General features: G+C 43.8%; 1 protein-coding gene across 1 annotated transcript; it reads left to right on the top strand.

The window, feature by feature from the left end:
• The first annotated feature begins 786 nt into the window (after positions 1-786).
• ATP5F1A (ATP synthase F1 subunit alpha) lies at positions 787-12,549 on the top strand. Its single transcript, XM_033163713.1, has 12 exons — positions 787-939; positions 3,897-3,975; positions 5,409-5,578; positions 6,308-6,481; positions 6,574-6,740; positions 7,277-7,425; positions 7,930-8,081; positions 9,166-9,390; positions 9,526-9,633; positions 10,516-10,660; positions 11,697-11,847; positions 12,233-12,549. The coding sequence occupies exons 1-12, from the start codon at positions 880-882 to the stop codon at positions 12,312-12,314; spliced, it is 1,662 nt and encodes a 553-aa protein (XP_033019604.1). The 5' UTR covers positions 787-879; the 3' UTR covers positions 12,315-12,549.
• Positions 12,550-13,094: the final 545 nt, after the last annotated feature.

Genomic DNA, 13,094 nt, shown 5'->3' with positions numbered 1-13,094 from the left:
CTAACTGGCAATGAGGGCCGCCTTTACTCAGGAGTAACACCCAATGACTTGAAATGGGGTTATTCTCAGTCATTTGGGATTTTAGTAGCGCAGCGATTTTAAGAGTCGGGAGCGATAAGCACTCTGCACGTGCTCAGAGGAGCTTCGCTCACTAGGGAAAAGCCCTGATCATGGAAAGCAGAGGGCAACCAGGGTTATTAAGCAGAGGCTCAAATCACAAACAAGCTACTACTGCTCGGCTGTAGCTGACAACGCAGCACCGAGCAGCGAGCCACGTGGACCTGGTAGGGGCGTGGTCAGGGCGTTGGACACGCCCCCTCGCCGGCAGTTTACACCTAAGGGGTGGGGTTAGTCCCTTGGGACCACGCCTCCCTCTTGGACGACCTTCGCGTCTCGGTGAGCGTGGCCTGCCCTCGCGAGGGGGACCGTCGGGATGCCAGGCGACCCCATTGGACTCCAACTCCCAGCATGCCTAATAACCGGCCGTGTCGGATGGGGACTTCTGGGAGTTGGAGTCCAACAACGCTCTCTGTCCCCCCCCCAAAAAAAAACACACACACGAAGAAAAATTGCAACCGCAGATAAAGAAACCGGAAATAATAATAATAATAATAATAATAATAATACTGAGGTAAAAGGCAACAGCAGAAGCGCTTCCGGGTCGTGACTTTCTCCCCCTCCGCTAGGCTTGAAGGAAAAGGGGCGTGGCCTCTTCCGGCAAAAAAGGGGGCGGCGCTGCGCGGCGGCCATTTTGTCCGCGGGTCCCTGGCGTGAGGCTTCTGCGGCGGCTGCAGGAGAAGCAAGAAGAAGCGGCAGCGGCAGCAGCAGCAGCGGCGTCTCATTCTCTCCCTTGGTTGTCCGCCTCCCTCTCCCGCCGCGATGCTGTCCGTGCGCGTAGCCGCCGCCCTCGCCCGCGCCCTGCCCCGGCAGGCTGGCCTGGTGAGAGACGCGAGAGGGGAGGGAATGAAGGAGGTCCGTGTGAGGCGGCCGTCGGCGCCGCCATCTTGGGGCCCTGCGGTTGACATTGAGGAGCGGGGGGGAGGCTCCGTGCTCTTGCGGGCCTCGCTCCCCTGCGAGGCTGCCTCGCCCTCCTCTCTTGTCCCTGGGCTCCACGGCGGGATGGGGAGCGGGGTTGTGGGAGCTCCCCGTCCTCTCGATTCCCTTCGCCCCTGGAGGCCTGGCAAGGTCACTGCGAAGGGAAACGGGTCCCCTTAAGCCGCTGCACGTTTGGGAGGGGGGGGGAGGAAAGTGAAGGCTCTGTGCCCGGTGTTTCTTCTTTTTAAATAAAGCCTTGTGATTTATTCTGACTTTGAAATGCGCAGCTGTGCTAGGCATTGGAAAGCATGGGTGGTTGGTTGTCAGCGTTAATAAATAAATAGCAATAGTAGTGGTTGTTCTTCCAAGATTTCGCCGTTTATTTTTTTTTTTTAAAGTTCGCAGGAGAGGCACTTTACACCTCTGCCTTGCTTCTCACTGAGCTGCGAACATCTTGGGCAGAAACGCAGTTGGGGTCCCTTTCCCTTTGAGGGTGCAACTGCTGCTGCACCTGCATTTCTGGCTGTCCCGGAACACGTTATCCAGTCCCCGTCCCCCGCAGTGCCTCCGCTCGATTTCTTCTTAAGTTTATATTTTCAAAGCAATTCCGTTTCTGCATCCACAGTCACCACGGAATGGTAGAGTTGGAGAAGACCCTGAGAGTCATCTAGTCCAGCCCCCTGCAATGCAGGAATCTCAACTGGATCATGCACGACAGATTAGTGTTAGAATATTGAGAAGCTTAAATGTCTTTAAAATGGAATTGAAAGCCTGTAAAAACAGAACGACCTGCAGCTGCTGATTTTGCAGCGACGGGAACCCAGATGAGGACAGAGTGGGAAAGAGAGAGGGGAAGGCCCTCCGCACAAGAGGAAATCCTTGTGGATACATGGAGCATGCATGGGCTCCTGGGTAGGGGAGAAGTAGCTGCTGTTGCAAGCATACTTGCCTCGCCTTGCAGCATGACAGCGCTTGTGGTGGTGTCAGCACAGCACCGTCTTTTGGTATTTGTGACCTTGGTGGCATCTAATAAGAGAATCCTTTGGCATTGCCTTTTTATGAGCTGCAGTTGCTCACCTTTTGCTTTTAATCGGGGATTGAGAAAACTTCCTTCCAGACAAGTTTGGGAACTTTGTTTCCCCCCTTAAAAAGACAAGTTCAGGGGTTGCAGTTGTAACCACTCATTTGGGGTCTCCCCTGTAGTTCTACATGTCTTGAAAGCCTGTCAGTGGTGGAAAGTCCTAGAGTTCCTCCTCTGTTTTGTAAGATAGGTTTATATCTTATTTATTTCTACTACTTATAGTTATTATTTATTAAAAATTTATGTTGCCCTTCCTCAGCGGATCATAGGGCAGTTTACAGTAGAAAACACTAATACAGCATTCTTTCTTGACAAATATTTCATTGTAAATCTTCATTCATTCTTTCCACAATATACTTTGGTGGTGCAGCCCTAGGTTTCACAGCTGTGACTGCTTCTACATATTTGACGGTTCCATCAGCTCTTCACAGTCCTGTCTTCACATTTGCCATTACATTACAGAGTTGATATATTTGTCCTTGTTATTCTTTTGGACCAATTAATGTTGAGAGAGTCCATGTGCAGTATTGCTAGTAGATTGTACTGAGGGTCATTCTTTAGAAAAGGCACCTTAAATGAAATTATTTCAGAATTCCCACATAGTACATGAAAAGAGCAACAAATGCTTGCATCCAATTTCACATGCAAGGCCTTACATGGGAGAGAGCTTTTTTAATAAAAAAATAAAAAACAAACCTGGACATCTCTATCCAAGAAGGTGTCTGTGATTTCCCCATATTTTCCCAATTTTCAGTACAGTGACTATATAGGCATTTCTTTTGTCTTGTGAATAGGTCTGTGCAAGAGTGATGCTATGAAAGAAACCTTTCAGATGGCAGGGAGCTAAGCCCATTCCTTCTTCCAGGATTCTACAGAAGGGGAATGGAGGATGCCACTAAAATCAATATATTTGGGTTGATTATTTCTCTTGCAATACCTTCCAGCCGCTAATACTGAGTAGTCTGTACAAATCATTAAGATTTTGTATCTTCTTTCTCTGTGTTAATGGTGCCAAAACCTTACTTGTTAAAGTCACTTGCAGCAGTATTGAATCTAAAGCTACAATCTTGTGCATTTCTACCCCATTTGCTACAGTGGGTATATAACCCCAAGTAAACCTGCATACTAGAAATTGACTGTACCGTATGTTCCAGATACTGCGGTGATGGATAACCTTTCAGAAACTGAGTGCCCAAACTGCAACCCAAAACCCACTTATTTATTGCAAAGTGCCAACATGGCAATTTAACCTGAATACTGAGGTTTGAGTTTAGAAAAAAAACACCAACTCATACATTTTTGGAGTGTGAGGAGCAGCCTGCGTGATGCGCACAGTTGGCTCTGCCTGACTCAGTCGAGGGGCACAGAATGGAGTAGGAGCAACTGGGCTGGGCAGAGGTGCGGGTGATGTGAGAAATGTCCTCAGGTGCACATGGAGAATGGGAGGGGAACAGCCCAGCCCCACCTCCCTCTGGTTTTCTAGTAACAAACTCTGGCGAACTCTGTGCTGGGGTGCTGGCACACGTGCCCACAGAGAGGGCTCTGAGTGCACCCTCTGGCACACGTGCCATAGGTTCACCACCACTGAGATACTGTATACCAGTAATATACCTTTATGGTTGAAATAATCAATAGCTGATATATAAGAGCTAATAACTGGGATTAAGTAAACCCTGCAGGGAGATGGAGTGAGGAGTAGCAAAAACAGGAGTGTGATTTCATAAATGTCAAGAAAGTGATAAGTTGAACGTAAATGTCAAAAGATTTTTCTTTATGCTAGGTTTCTCGGAATGCTTTGGTTGCATCATTTGTTGCAACAAGGAACCTCCATGCCTCCAAAACAAGTCAACAGAAAACAGGTGAGTAAAAATAAATATTTGGAAACTCAACTTTGGTAATAAATTACGGTAGTGATCACTGTTAATTGCAGTTACAGGTAGGTAGCCGTGTTGGTCTGCCGTAGTCGGGGGGGGGGATTCCTTCCAGTAGCACCTTAGAGACCAACTAAGTTTGTTCTTGGTATGAGCTTTTGTGTGGTTGCACACTTCTTCAGATACCTGTTAATTGCAACTAAGCATTGATTTGCTGAAACATTTGGACCCAAAAGAAATACCGTATTTTTCGCTCCACAAGATGCACCTGAACATAAGACGCACCTAGTTTTTAGAGGAGGAAAGGGAAAGTCCGGGTTTTTTTATTATCAGCTCCAAGTTGTGCAGCTTCTTTTGCAAAGGGGGAAAGCCTCATTTGGGTGGGGGGTCAGCTCACAGTTTGCAGCTTTTGCAAAGGGGAAAGCCTTGTGGGGGGAGGGTTCAACTCACAGTTCTGCAGCTTCTTTAGGAAAGACAGATAATCCAATCAGCCAGTCATATGCCGCTAGGGAAACAAACAGCCTCCGTCTGCAGATCATTCAACAATGAAGGCCTGGGCAAGGGGGCGGGGCAGAAAGGGAGCCTCATCTCTCTCCCAATTGTTTGCTGATCAGCTGTTCAGTGGCTTCCTTTCAACAGCCCCTTCCCTCTTTGTAAAAAGAAAAAAGAAAAGCACAATCTGCTTTTGGCCCCATGGCAGTTCGGCTCCAGGGACCACCATTCACTCCATAAGACGCACAGACATTTCCTCTTACTTTTTAGGAGGGAAAAGTATGTCTTATGGAGCGAAAAATACGGTACATCGTTTTATGTAGTACTGTATAGCAATTACCTAACTGGTTACACTTCTAAATGTTTTGGATTAGGCATATTAACTAAAGTTTTAATTGTCTGTTGGAGTTTTAAGAAATAGCAACAGTTGGGCAAATAGAAGAGCACTTTGATTACCATTTAGCTTAATCATATTCATGCGTGTACAGAATCAAGAAATGAAACTGTTAAACATTCCATCCAGCTTGCCTAACTCATGCAAGCTTCATTGAGTAATTTGTAGAAAAGTGAGTCAAATGTTCAAATACACCTTGAAAATCTTGTTTGAAGGGTATAACAAGTCCACCCCAAAAAGATAAAACAATAAATTGTTTTTTTCAGATTTTACAATTGTAGATCTGTTCTCTCTATATATGGTGTCTTGCATGCCATTGGCTAGATTAGAGATGGACACCTAAGCTTTCATAGACTAGATAGAGTCTTGTCACCACACCACACAGAAGGATGTGTTATAAGCAAGATTCAGACCTAACCTATCTTGTTTAATCCAGACTACCAGAAATTTCACTTTTGATGTAAAGCGAGCCAAGATTCTAATGAGTCTCCCGGTGGCACAGGAAATTTCATTGTCATGACTTAAATTCTGCCAGGCACTGCTGAAGTATCCTCAATTCTTGAAGAGCGCATTCTGGGCGCTGACACCTCTGCTGAACTTCAAGAAACTGGCCGTGTGCTTTCCATTGGTGATGGTATTGCCCGTGTGTATGGCCTCAGGAATGTTCAAGCAGAAGAAATGGTTGAGTTCTCTTCTGGGCTTAAGGTAGGTTTCGTTTTCATTGCATCTGTATTTTTATTAAGTGCCTGTGTAAAACTTGTGATTCTTGGTTTGAAGGTCTCTTCATACCCTTTGGTTACATTGTGAAAGATACCTGATTATGAGTAATGTTGGGACTGGAAATTTGGTTTAAAATCAACTTGTTACAAAGAGGCTTTGCTCATTGAAGATACGACACCTGCTACTGTGATTATAGCTCAAACCTAATGTGCTCAGCCATCGCATATCTTATATGGAACTGTCATCACTGTCTGATACTGTTTTCAAACCTTATAGCAGGGGTCCCCAAACTAAGGCCTGGGGGGCCAGATTTGGCCCAATCACCTTCTAAATGCGGCCCGCAGACGGTCCAGGAATCAGCGTGTTTTTACATGAGTAGAATGTGTCCTTTTATTTAAAGTGCATCTTTGGGTTATTTGTGGGGCCTGCCTGGTCTTTTTACATGAGTAGAATGCGTGCTTTTATTTAAAATGCATCTCTGGGTTATTTGTAGGGCATAGGAATTAGTTCATATTCTTTTTTCAAAATATATTCGGGCCCCCCCACAAGATCTGAGGGACAGTGGACCGGCCCCCTGTTGAAAAAGTTTCCTGACCCCTGCCGTATAGCTTGGTAGACTTCTGTTGGTTGTGGGAATCTGCCCTGCCAACACTTGACTGGAGCGTCTCATGAATGCATCTTTTCAATTCCTTCTTAAATTAACTTTCTTTCTAGGGTATGTCCCTGAACTTGGAGCCTGACAACGTTGGTGTCGTCGTATTTGGTAATGACAGGTTGATTAAGGAAGGGGATGTTGTGAAGAGAACAGGAGCCATTGTAGATGTCCCAGTTGGTGAAGAGTTGCTGGGGCGTGTTGTAGACGCACTGGGAAATGCCATCGATGGAAAGGTTGGTGTGGCAACGATATTTACTGCTTTTGCGTGTCGGTTATCAGTAGTGAGCAAATTTGGGAAAATGACAGTGTTGTCTTCCTTTTAAAGGGTGCCATCGCTTCCAAGATTCGCAGGAGGGTTGGTCTGAAGGCACCTGGGATCATTCCTAGAATCTCTGTGCGAGAGCCCATGCAAACTGGCATCAAGGCCGTAGACAGCTTGGTACCAATTGGTCGTGGTCAGCGTGAACTGATTATTGGAGACAGGCAGACAGGGTAAGGAGCTAGTGTCTTGCGTAACTCAAACTGCTTTGTCCTAACTGCTGTTAAGTTTTCTGTAATAACAAAACTGCCCTGGGAATTCAGAAAAGTGTCTTATTCTCAAAGCTCCCATTTTTCAGAGATCCCTTCCACACGTTGATTTGTTGGCCAAGGACCCCAATCCCCCTGTCTCAAATCTCCTGGGCTTCGTAGAAGGCTCTGGGGCATGTTTTTAAGGTGTATCCAGTTCGGGCAGTGCACTGCCTCTACAACAATCTGCCAATGAATTCCTGATTATATTCAGCTCATTGTAAAATAATATTCATATAGGCAGAGAAGCTTGTCCGTGATTATTAAGCTTGCACACAATTATGTTGTAAACTGCCCTGTGATCTTCAGATGAATGGTGGTATATAAATTTAATAAATAATAGTTATAATCATTTCCTCATTGAGGAAACCCGGGGTTCCCCAAAATATAGCTTGAAATCCTTTGTAAAAGCTTTGGACAGGCTTTAGAAAACGATGTTAACTGACCTATTCTCCTTGCAGGAAAACTTCAATTGCTATTGATACCATCATCAACCAAAAACGATTTAATGATGGGACTGATGAAAAGAAGAAACTGTACTGTATTTATGTTGCAATTGGCCAGAAAAGATCCACTGTTGCTCAACTGGTGAAGAGGCTCACTGATGCAGGTATTTTGCACAAACTTCCTAGATGGAAGTGAAGTCTGTGGAAATTGATAGCATAAATGTTTTTCAAACTGTTTTTATCTGTGTATGATTGATCTATAACTGTTTTATGTACACAGCTTAGATGTTCTTGACGGCAGAATTTTTGTCAAGTTCCATGTCCCCGTTACCTTAGTACTAAGCTCTGTTAGTTAAAGAGCTGCTTTACTTTCCTGAAACAGCAGCTTAATTTTAAATGCTAAATTTGCACAACTTACAGTGTGCCAGGGTAAGGACAAATAGGAGAAAACATTCCCCCCTAGTTCCTGCAGATACAAAGAGAAATGACACGCTTTTGTAAACTCTGCCATATACTGTGGTATAGCCTCCCACTTTAAAATACTGTGAGAAAATGGTATGGTGTGATGGGAGAAAATCTAGTAACTGAATGGCTGTTAGCCAATCTGTTTCCACTTCCATTTAATTAGAAACTGACACTGGCAAAATGTTTTAAACCATTTTTTCCAGATGCCATGAAGTACACTATCGTGGTCTCTGCTACAGCCTCAGATGCTGCCCCCCTTCAGTATTTGGCTCCTTATTCTGGCTGCTCCATGGGCGAATTCTTCAGAGACAATGGCAAACATGCTTTGATCATCTATGACGACTTATCCAAACAGGTTTGAATGTGCTATTGGCTTCTGAATTTGGGGGGGGGGGGGGTGGGTGCAAACTTGGACCTTAAGATTATTCTTGGAGCAGGTGAAACAGATGTAACGTCTGTCTTGCATAGAGATGTGAAGGCCCGGGGGAAAAAAACCAGAACATTTTGAGGGGGAAAACTGGGTTTTTTTCTGCTTATTTCCTGAAGCCTTTTTTGTTTTTTCCCGAAAAATTGGAAAAAATAAAAAATAGATTATGGAATGTTTTATTTTAACATGATGAATAAAATATTTTAAGATAAGGGGTTCAAATATTTTATAAATCATTTCTAAAAAATATATATGGTATCAGATTATTCTAATTTCTGTGAGGACTAGCAAGTCCTAGTTACAAACTGAACTCTCCAATGCAAGAACAAGATACATTTCTTCCTTTAGGAGGTGCTGTTGTCACCAGAAAAGAAAAAGGTTTTAGTTTTGTTTTTGCATGTGTGTGGTATGCATTGGTTCTGTTCCTCTTCACTAGGCCTCAAAGCACTGGAAGAAAATATAGAGCAACAAAAAGGGCCTGAAAGTATATACTTAATTACAGCTCAGAAAATGATTCTGATTAAATTTCATGCTCATTCATTGAAACTTAGTCCCACTTCCTTCTTCAGTTCTTTTTATTAGAATTTTTTATAAAAAAAAATACTGTGGAGAGGATTGTTACTTCTGGATTTTAAAAAATTGTTTTGTGGAGTTTTTTTTTGTTCCACATAAACTAGTAAACAGTTCAGGAGATTGTTGCTCCATGTGTTACAAATACAAATAAATATTATTTTAAAAGTAAATTCTGTTTGTAATAATTGTTTGGATACACTATATTTTTAATATGCTAGTTGTGATAATTTTATGCCCATTAAAATTGTCCATAGTTATATTTTATGTTTCTAAAGTAACAGAATGACTTTCAAACTGGAAAAGAAAAAAGAAGTGCTAACGTAGCAAAAAAAAAAAATTCAATTTTTTTGAAAATTTCTGTTTCCCCCCCGAAAAAACGAGTTTTTTTCCGATCTTCAAAATTGCCAGAAATTTTACATCTCTAGTTTTGTATCAACAGGCTGTTGCCTACCGCCAGATGTCTCTGTTGCTGCGTCGTCCACCTGGCCGAGAGGCCTACCCCGGTGATGTATTCTACCTGCACTCCCGACTTTTGGAAAGAGCAGCCAAAATGAACGATTCCTTTGGAGGTGGCTCTCTGACTGCCCTTCCTGTCATCGAGACTCAAGCTGGTGATGTGTCAGCCTACATTCCAACCAATGTAATCTCTATCACCGATGGTCAGGTAGGATCCCAAAGCACTTAATTGAGAAACCACATACAAAATGTTTTGGGATGACCTCAAGTCCATATTGGGCCCAATTGCACTTCTTTAGTCACATTAGTGTCCGGTAAAATATTATATTGGTTTTTCCCACAGATCTTCTTGGAAACTGAGCTGTTCTACAAAGGTATCCGCCCAGCCATCAATGTTGGTCTGTCAGTGTCTCGTGTTGGTTCTGCTGCTCAGACGAGGGCTATGAAGCAGGTAAGTGTAAAATCTTAGTTATATTGACACTGGTTTAGCTAAGCATTCAGTTTCTTGCGTTTGGGATGCAGGATCACAGCAGCAGTATTGTTCTGTTCTAGCATTTCATTATCTCAATTAGAACTGTTGAATAAAAGAGACTCACGTGGCAAGCTAGTGAGTATTCTCTGGTTAACATACAGAATTGCATATTCCATGCTGCTGTCTTTGCAGGAATGGGTTTAGTAAAAGTTTAAGTGGAGGCTAGTTTAGCAAAACCAAGGTTGGAAATTTCTTGAGCAATAGCATGATATGCCGGACCTTTTCTATATCGATTCTGCTTAGGCCATTTTTGTCAAATTGTTGTACCTCCTGGTCCTGGCTCCTCTGACTTTAAGCAACAATTTCTGTAGGACAAGAGAGTACTCGTGAGTCACTTGCAAAATATTGGCAATGATATCTGACTGATATCATTAATCTGACTGATTAACAATGACAATAACAAAAAGGCACTAAATTTAGCTGCTGCGGATGACAACTGCTGAAACGAATTACAACTTCTGTATGAAAACATTGTGAGCTTTGTTCTGGTACTGAGAAATGTTTGGCGGCAGCTTGTTCCTTAATTCTAAGCCTGTGTTGGGCCGCTGAACTTCCATTTTGTACCTAGCACCAATTGGTGGACCTTGGCATCCTAGTAAAAACACAGTTGTTTGCCCAGGCCTGAAGCCTGCCCATCCCTGACAATGCCATATTTACTCTAGATAGTTAGCTGTGACCACTCCTATATTGTGATAGCAGTTCTGATGGTCCAGGAGGCAGCTGAAGACAGACTGGCAAGTGGAAAGTGTTCAGAATGATTTGCCTAGAAGAGGCAATAAGCCTGCCCACTCTTTTCTCTAGGTGGCCGGAACCATGAAACTGGAACTGGCTCAGTACCGTGAAGTAGCTGCTTTTGCCCAGTTTGGATCAGATCTGGATGCTGCTACTCAGCAGCTGCTCAGTCGTGGTGTACGACTGACTGAGCTGCTTAAACAAGGACAATATGGTAAGAATTCTGCATGACTCCTAGTTCTACCACACCCTCCCCATGTCACACAGGGGTGAGGAATATTTTTCAGCCCAAGGTCTGCTTTATTCCCTCTGGACAATCTCTTGGGGGGGGGCCCAGTGGGCCAGAGGCAAAATTGTGTAGTTTTCCTTTGTATTTTCTACACACTCACCTCTCTGTTGTCCAGCCAGGCAAGCAAGAGGCATTATCAGAGTTCAAGGGCACATTGCAGCCAGGCAGAAAAATTCAAGGATTGTGTAAAGCAGGGCCTCTGGAGTGTAGCCTGGGGAGGAGGTCCTGAGGGCCAGAGAGAGATGCTTGGAGGGCTGCGTTTGGCCTCTGGACCTGAGGTGCCCTTTGCCTGATGTAATAGGTGAAGGTTTGCTGAATGACTCCTCAGTTTAGTTGAAATCTTGCTGAGCACAATAAGTGTAGAAATGAAGCAGGTGCCTGCTCACGTTCCAGTGTTTAGAATGAGGTAGTCAGAAACCTTTCCTGACTTTGCAGAACCTTGGGTCCCCTCGGGGAGGATATAACTTCTTCCTTCCTCTTTTTCTGAGCTGTTAGGCCTAATGTTGTAGCATTGCCTAAATCCATCACTATCACTTCGGGTGGTGCTGAACAGAGCTTATGTCTGGGCAAAATAGAATAATTAATACAAAAAACCTTTCTCTTTTCCTGAATCAGTTTTTTTTGATCAAGGGAAAATGCTTATTTGCGGAAGATGAAAGAGAAGTTCATTGTGCATATGCATGTGTGGGGAGGGGGAAAGAGAAATGTGATTTTCCTGTGTCTGGTTAGGAATCTTGGCAGTGTTAAGAGGTTTTCCTGGAGGTCTCTGAGCAGAGAAGTATCTGCCTTGAGCAGCAGCTTGATCCTTTCTATTAAGGGGAGTGTGAAGTGTTCTTAACTTTCTGTACCAAATCCTGTTGCCCCCACTTAACTACAGTTAGCATAGGCACAGGTTTGCTGTGTCTTGTGGCTTGCTAATGACCAAGTGGTCTAACCCAAGTTTGCACATTTCTCTCTCTAGTTCCCATGGCTATTGAGGAACAAGTTGCGGTTATCTATGCTGGGGTCAGAGGCCACCTGGACAAGCTGGAGCCCAGCAAGATCACCAAATTCGAGAGTGCTTTCCTTGCTCATGTTCTGAGCCAGCACCAGGCCCTCCTCTCCACAATCAGGTAAAATAGGCTAGAAGATTTCAGTACAAACTCCTACTTGCTTGTGAGGCAGTCATATATTTCTATGGAACAACTGGAAGTTCTTACAATTCTGTGCATTATTGTTAAAGAGCAGCAATGACTTTATAAAAAAAAACAGTCCTAAGTTACACTTGGAAGAGCTGCTTCAAGAGGCTGCCTTTGGATGGCACACAGCACTGCATTTAATATTTAGGTTAATTTTATAATATTGTTAAATATGGTGATTTATGAATGATGGTGGGGGTGGGGGGAAGAGAAAGCTGGTGGCAGTAGAAGTCGCTGCAAAAGGGTTGAAGTGAAGGAGTAGTTGCTACACAGTCTGCTGTGGATGAGAGTTGAAATTTGTTTGGTTTTGCCTTGACAGGACTGAGGGGAAGATCTCTGAACAAACTGACGCCAAGCTGAAGGAAGTAGTCACAAATTTCCTGTCAACATTTGAAGCATAAACTCTTTAACAGTTCTCTATACAAGGCATATTTTGTCACTGAACGCTGGTAGCACTCTGGTTCCATTTTTTACCAGAGGCTTAATAAAAGGTATGTGTGAGTTGAATGTACAGATCTCATTGAGAATTAAAAGTTCCATGTAAAGAAGTCTCGTGGCCATAGTGCTCACTGCGATAGTGACCTGCTGGCAACCAACATAGGTGTGAACATGGCAAATAAAATCTTGCAAACCATACTGATTTTTCGTTAGGGTAATACTTTTAAAACTCGGTGCAAACATTGCACATTGTCAATTAAAGAACAAAAGCGTTCTTCTAAAGGCCATTTACCGTTGATAATGTGGTTTGCTACACATGTAAAATTAGGTGATAAAGGTCTAAGGGGGTTAGGCGGTTGGAATAGTAGGATTGGAGGGCGGGTATGGGTGGCTGCAAAATGGGCATCCCTGGTTTTAATCCAATGTACAAGCTGCTTGTACAGGCCAAGCTGTAGCCCTGCACCATTCTAAAAGGGGTTTACTCAGGTGGCCAAAACCACAAGTTTCGAACAGCCTCTTTTTTTCCTTTCATTGTCCACACCACCAATCAGAGACAGTCCACTCATGAGGCAACCACCTTAGGTGGCACATCAGCCTCCAAGAAGCACATCGCCTGCCGACACATTGCCAGAAAACTAGTCTCACCCCTATTAGAAATGTTTTGGCCTTGTAGAGAGAGAGAGAAAAAAGTATTGGAAAGAACCACACACAGGCCACTTCTCTAAAACACATATTGGAAAGGT

This window comes from Lacerta agilis, chromosome 11 (assembly GCF_009819535.1).
Source record: "Lacerta agilis isolate rLacAgi1 chromosome 11, rLacAgi1.pri, whole genome shotgun sequence".
Lineage (NCBI taxonomy): Eukaryota > Metazoa > Chordata > Lepidosauria > Squamata > Lacertidae > Lacerta > Lacerta agilis.
Note: the sequence above shows the minus strand (reverse complement) of the source record. Positions and strands in the feature narration are given on the sequence as shown.